Genomic DNA, 6880 nt, shown 5'->3' on the forward strand with positions numbered 1-6880 from the left:
CTATTTACCTCATCAGAATTTTTCATTAGACACCTAAGAAAAACTTTATCTATAGCTTTCTGAAGCACATGTAACATCAGACGTTAAGAAGGACTCTCATCCTACAGCCTCAGCCCCTAAAAAAGTGGTTGTGACGATAATTAGAATTGCATTGAGTTCTGGGAAGAACTGACCACATCTATGCAACACTGAACTCTCATATCCAAGAACACAGTTCCTTCCTCTTTTCCTCCTTTTCACTAATCTGAAGCAGAAAGTAATGAGTTAAGATTTTTATAATCCTAAGACAATACTAAGAAAATTACTTTAAAAATAGTAGTTTAAAAAATAGCAGTTAAAATAGCATATAAACATTTACCTAGAAATTCCCACTGTGGCAAAGTGGATTAAGGACCCAGCATTGTCTCTACAGAAACTCAAGAGTGATGCCCAGTCTGGCACAGTGGGTTAAGGATCTGGCATTCCTAAAGCTGTGGCATAGGTCACAGCTGTGGCTCAGATTCCAACCCTGGCCTGGGAACTTCCACATGAAGCAGGTGTGGCCAAAAAAAGAAGAAAAAAAAATTATCTGACACAAAACAATGAAGGAGGAAAAGAACAGAAAACATATGATAGGAAACAAAGCAAAATGGCAGACAAATCCAATTATATTAAATTAGAATAAGCCAAATCCCCCAATGAGAAAGTGGCATTACAACTACATAAAGAAGCCAAATGCAAAAGACTATATTTTATAGTATTCTATTTCTCTTAAAGGTTCAGAAGAGGCAACTCTGTAGAGACAGAAAGTAGACCCATTGCTTGGGGCTAAAGGCAGTAGTGATAATTGACTACAAACAGACAAAAGGGAACTTTATGAAGAGATGGATATGTCCCAAAACTGGTGTGTGGTGATAATGGCACAACTCATAAATTTACTAAAAAAGAAAGTGAATTGTACACTCACAATTTTATATTATGTAACCAATTAAGTAATTACATTTTTAAAAATTGCAGTGCTACAGCACTATTACCTAAAGTTTCTAAAATAAAAAATGTTGACAAAGCTGTAGAGCAATTAAAATCTCATACACAGCTGAAAGGAATGTAAATTGATTAAATCACCTTGGCAATTTGAACTTACACCCCAGAACCCAGGAATTCTAATCCTAGATATATACTCAATAGAAATGCATATCTGTATGCACCAAAAGTCATGTACAAGAATTTTCATAGTAGCCCATTATTGTAAGTCCAATTAGGAAATGACCAAAATGTACATCAACAGAACAGAAAATGAAGGCTTATTTATTCAGTGGAAACATAACTGCTGGCAACATTGATAAAACTTACATTGATTCTGTTTATATTTAAATCATAATAGTTATCCTTGGGGGGGATGCAAATGGGGGCTTCTGGGATGCTGGTCATGTCTTTTCTTCTCTCGACTGCTGGCTAAATGGATCTGTTCCTATTGTATTGTTTCACAAATTTTTTTTACACTGTATATGTACATCACTTTTATATGAATGGAATGTTATACATCCATAAAATGTTTACTAAAATTATGGAAAAATATTTGCAGTAATGGAAATCTACTTGAAGGGACCATATGAGCAGTGAGATTATTTGGAGTAATTACTTGGATTCTTTACAAATTAAGTGTATTCCAATTCCTCTTAAAAACAAACATACATAATGAGAATGTGCCTAAATTCAGCTGTGGAGAAAAGGAAAATCACATGGGAAAGTATAGAGGCAAGATCCTAGAACAAATTTTTTTGGGGGGCCGCACCCAGAGCATATGGAGGTTCCCAACCTAGGGGTCTAATTGGAGCTTCAGCTGCCAGCCTACACCATAGCCACGGCAACTCTGGATTCAAGCCACATCTGTGACCTACACCATAGCTCATGGCAACGCCAGAACCTTAATCTACTGAGTGAAGCCGGGGATCGAATTCTCATCCTCATGGGTACTAGTCGGATTCGTTTCTGCCGTGCCACAAAGGGAATTTCCTTTCCTCTAAATGTTGAGCAAGTCAAAAATGCTCAATGGTTTTGTAAAAATTGTACTGGGAAAAACCTGAAGGGATGTTTATGAAATTTCTCCTAAAGGACAAAAAGCAGGTGCTCCTGGGAGTTCCCATAGTGGCTCAGTGTTTAATGAATCCAATTAGGAACCAAGAGGTTGCAGGTTCAATCTCTGGCCTCGCTCAGTGGGTAAAGGATCCGGCGTTGCCGTGAGCTGTGGTGTAGGTCACAAACATGGCTTGGATCCTGTGTTGCTGTGGCTGTGGCATAGGCTGGCAGCTGCAGCTCCGATCAGACCCCTAGCCTGGGAATCCCCATATGCCATGGGTGTGACCCTAGAAAAAGACCAAAAAAAAAAAAAAAAAAAAAAAAAGCAGGTGCTCCTAAGCTTAAGTGTAAAAGGCAGGGATGAGGGAGAAATCACACAGAAAATAGTAACTGGTTTAACTACAGACAAATTTTATATGCAAAAAATTTGAGAAACAAAGAAGTGGACAACATTAGTTATATGGACCATTATTTGTTACAAAAGTTTATGCAGATAATAAAAATCCTTATCTTTAGAGTTGAAAGAAATAATAATGAATAAAGAAAATGTAAAAAAGCATTTAACAAAATTGTGAAGCAAAGCGGAATAGTGTTCAATGTCACTTGTAATCAAATATTTGTCTATGTGTTTAAAATCCTTGTAAATGGCTAGAATCCATTGCTGCTAAGGGGTGAAGAAATTGCATGAGTTAAAGCAACTCCAGGATTGTGTCCGAAGCCACAGAGCTCGCAGCAATCTTTCCTCTAAGAATTCTGCTTCCTCAGCAGCAGGTGTTGGGGAGGTTTTGCACAAATTGGTCACAGCATTGTAATGGGTAATGGAAAAAAACCAAAACATCTGATGCAGGAGTTCCCATCATGGCTCAGTGGTAACAATCCCAACTAGTATCCATGAGGATGCGGGTTCAATCCTCCACCTCATTTAGTGAGTTAAGGATTCCGAGTCGCCATGAGCTGTGGTGTGGGTTGCAGACGCAGCTCAGATCTGGCATGACTGAGGTGTAGGTCGGCAGCTGTAGCTCCAATTCAACCCCTAGCTTGGGAGCTTCCATATGCAGCAGGTGAGACCCTAAAAAAGCAAAAAAAACCCAAAAACAAACAAACAAACAAAAAATCAGCTCATGCAGAACACCTGCTGGAGAGAGGTGGAGGTGGAGGTGGAGGCGGGGGCGGGGTGTGGGGGGGGAAAGCCCTGGAAAGACGCTTTCCAAAACCCAAGCTGCCCAGGACCCTGCTTCCTGGTAAATCGCAGCACCAGCAGAATAAATACTGATTGCCTCAGCCTGTCTGTTGGAATGCCTGACCATGTGCGAGGTCAGAGGTTCCATCCGAGAAAATGCACAGGTACGCTCGTTGCTACTCTGGGGTCAAACCACCAGCTAGAAAGTGAAAGCTTCCCAGGAGAATTTTTGGCATTGCCTAAAAGCTTTTTAGAAAAGAAAATTCCATGGGCTCAATCTACTGCATCGAATCAGTGGAGAAGGGGACCAAGAAATTGTGTTTTAGGAAGTTTTCAAGATGACCCTTACACACAATAAAGTTTGAGAACAAATGATACAAAAGAAACTCAAAGCAGACTGACCATATAGTTCTGTACTCTGTGCTTGAAGGCCTGACTCTGACCATAAAATAATGATAAAAGGGTTAGTAGTTTCAAAACGGCAGAAACTAAACCCACCATCAGCCTTTTACCCACCTCTCACATCAAGACATGAATGAGCGAAGTCAATCTTTTATAAATTTGCTTTTATTTTTAGTGAGAAAAGATCTTTATGCTATTGAACAAAAAAGGAAATTCATTTATTTACTCAGTGGCATTACAAACTCACATTTACATCAAAATAATAAACAATCAGGACACAGGAAAAAAATGCAGAGATTTAAGGATATTTGCTTCTCTTGAACTTGAGTAGCAGAAGCAGGACTGTTCTCATGCTCCTGACAATGCTTATGCAACAGGATGCTGGGGGTTCTGGGGACCTGATGCAAGGGCCTTCAAGAATTCCTCGAGTTGTTCCATCTTTTCAGCTGGAAAAGGAAAAATGCTCACTGTTGCAAACTACTATTTCACAGGAGTTAGCGGAAGGGGAGCTCTGGCGACATCATTTCTCAGGGTGGAAGCTCTGAACCTAGGATCTGGAGGTAGTGGTGCCACCAAGCTGAGGCTGACGTGGGCAGTGATGGGCCTGAATGCATCATATCTCAGCCTACTTTCCCCATGTCCTATTTGGATTCTTCACAAAGAGATGCCCAGGGAGACTCTCTGCAACATGCTGGAATGAGGAAACTGCAAAACGCTTTGGGAAGATATGAGGCTGGAAGGAAGATAAGCACGACCAGGTGTTTTCTCTTGTGGCTCCCTCCACAGGCATGTTTTCCAAGATCCTTACCTCGGGCACGATGCTCTCGGTGCCTCGACGCTAGGCTAAGGAGGACGTTCTTCACCCGATGTTGTACAGTTGGTCGTCCAAAGACTGTGATTTCGACCAAGTTCTCGGCGTTAACTGTGTCTACCATCAGCAGGGCCTGGCTCATCCACTCAATCTTCGGAACCAGGACTTGGTTTGGGCCTAAAGAAGAGAGAGAGGCTGAGCAGCGGCACCGGTCAAAGAGCAGGAAGAGCTAGCTGTAAGGGAAGGGGAGCAGGAAGGACTGGAAGCTGGGGAACTGGGCTGATGACCAGGGAACTGGGCTATAGAAAGCCGCCCAGGGGCCTGCTCCCAGCACACCCAGTCGCTCACCGAAGATGGAGTCAGCCAGCCACGCCTCCAGGGAAAACACCAATGGGTTTCTCAGCTCCTGCACAGGAAACCACCAAGGCCGGGTGTGAATCCGTGGCGCCAGAAGTGGTAACTCCAGCAGCCCTTTCTCCTGGGGAGATGTCGTCGACTCTGCCCCCTGGGCTTCGGTGGCACCTGCGCTGTGCATGCTTAGACCAGCGCTACCGTGGAGCTTGCAGGGGTGCGAAGCCCGGCCCTTTAGGGTGTCCTGCTGGCCCCGCCCCTGCTGGTGCACCTGGGCCCCTGCTGCCTCACCCGCTTGTTTGGTGCTGGTGCCCGGTGCTGCCCCGGCACTTCCTTCTCTGCGTGGGTCACCTGGACTTCCTTTTCCACCTTGAGTCTCTCCGAGCCTCTCCACCTGTAAGGTAACACTTAGCCTTAAGGTTCCAGCCTCGGAACACAGCTGATTGAAGTGTGGTTTGACTGAGCGGGAGTTTCTTCCATTGCCTGGTTAAGGTTTCCAAGGCCATGCCTAAGGCGTGCCAGGTCCAGGGCAGATTCCTGGAATCTGCAACTTCTCTCTTCTGTTCTCGTTTCCTGACTCTGGTTTGTTACCACTTCGAAATCATTCAAACAAATGTGTTGTGTTTAAAATATGGACTTCAGAAATTCTCTTGTGGCACAGTGGGTTAAGGATCCGTCGTTGTCACTGCAGTGGTGCAGATTAAGAGGGTTGGATTCCTGGCCTGGAAACTTCCATATGCCTTGGGCACTGCCAAAAATACATACATACTTACATACATAAAGACAGGGTTTCCTGCCTCTGCAGAAGGTTACATTGCTTTTATTTAAAAAAAAAAAAAAGATTGAAAATAAAATACAGACTTCAGAGGTGGTCATTCTAAAAAAACTTAGCAAGTGTAGACAAATCTCATTTCCAAAATCCTGAGACAACTAGTGTTGGTGCCCATTTCTTCCCAAGGTTCTTAATTTTAGTTAAAAATTTAAATTATGAAAGATTTCACACATTCAGAAAGCTGTATAAAACACTCATGTACTGCTCTCCATTTAACAAGATGTTAATATTTCCCACATTTGCCTCATTTCTCTTCTTTAAAATAGATATCACCAGAGCATTTTTCCTTTCTCTCCCTCATCCGTATCATCTGGGCCTCAACAGTTATCTGAGAGGAAATACTGAGCCTAACTTTGGTGGATATTTTTATTTCTTCAATTTAATTTTAAAAATCAACATAATACATATTGTCAAAAAAAAGTCTTGAGGATATAAGGTAATATGAAAGTTGTCTCCCTCAATCTCTTACTAATTCTTTTTCAATCATGCATGCTGTGAATATCTTCTTCTAATTTAATTGTCTTTTCATGTTCTTTAAGGTGTCTTTAAAAGAATAAAATTCTTAATTTTAATATAGTCAGATTTATCAGCTTTTATGGTAAGGGTGTTCTGTCTTACTTAAGAAATCTTTGTCTGGAAGTCTAAAAGACATTCACTATACTTTCCACTAAAAATCTGAAGTTTCTATCTTAACATTTAAATTCCTCAACCATCTGGGGTTAATTTTTAAAATTGGGCATAATGTAGGGATATAATTTCATTTTTTTTTTTTTTTTTTTTTTTTTGCCACAGCATACAGAAGTTTCAGGGCCAGGGATGGAATCCAAGCTCCAGCTGCAACCTATGCCACAACTGCAGCAACACCAGATCCTTAACCCTCTGCCAAGCTGGGGATTGAACCTGGTCCACCTCAGAGAATACGATGGATCCTTAATCTGCTGCATCACATAAGGAACTCCTAGTTTCATCTTTTTATCAAGTGACGATTTTTTCCTTTAGTGGTTCTCTTGAGTATGCATCCAACTTGTGACCTCTTCAAATTAGATCCTTAAAAATTTTCAGACTCTTACATGTAGCATGAGTTAGCTGCAAGGCTAGTTTATGGTAGATAATTATTAGGTCAAGACGTAATGGAGGGAGTTCTCATTGTGGCTCAGTGGAAACAAATCCAACTAGTATCTATGAGGATGTGAGTTCGATCCCTAGCCTAGCTCAGTGGGTTGGGAATCTGGCATTGCCATGAGCT

General features: G+C 41.8%; 1 protein-coding gene across 1 annotated transcript; it reads right to left on the reverse strand.

The window, feature by feature from the left end:
* Positions 1-4006: 4006 nt before the first annotated feature.
* Positions 4007-4986, reverse strand: OOEP (oocyte expressed protein). The gene is given in 3 exon segments (NM_001198917.1): positions 4007-4086; positions 4449-4628; positions 4800-4986. Coding segments are annotated over 3 exon segments (447 nt in total).
* Between the last annotated feature and the right edge of the window lie 1894 nt (positions 4987-6880).

This window comes from Sus scrofa, chromosome 1 (assembly GCF_054392235.1).
Source record: "Sus scrofa isolate SSC_HxYL_T2T_F1_AM1 chromosome 1, Sscrofa_HxYL_maternal_Yorkshire_Landrace_v2.0, whole genome shotgun sequence".
Classification (NCBI taxonomy): Eukaryota; Metazoa; Chordata; class Mammalia; order Artiodactyla; family Suidae; genus Sus; species Sus scrofa.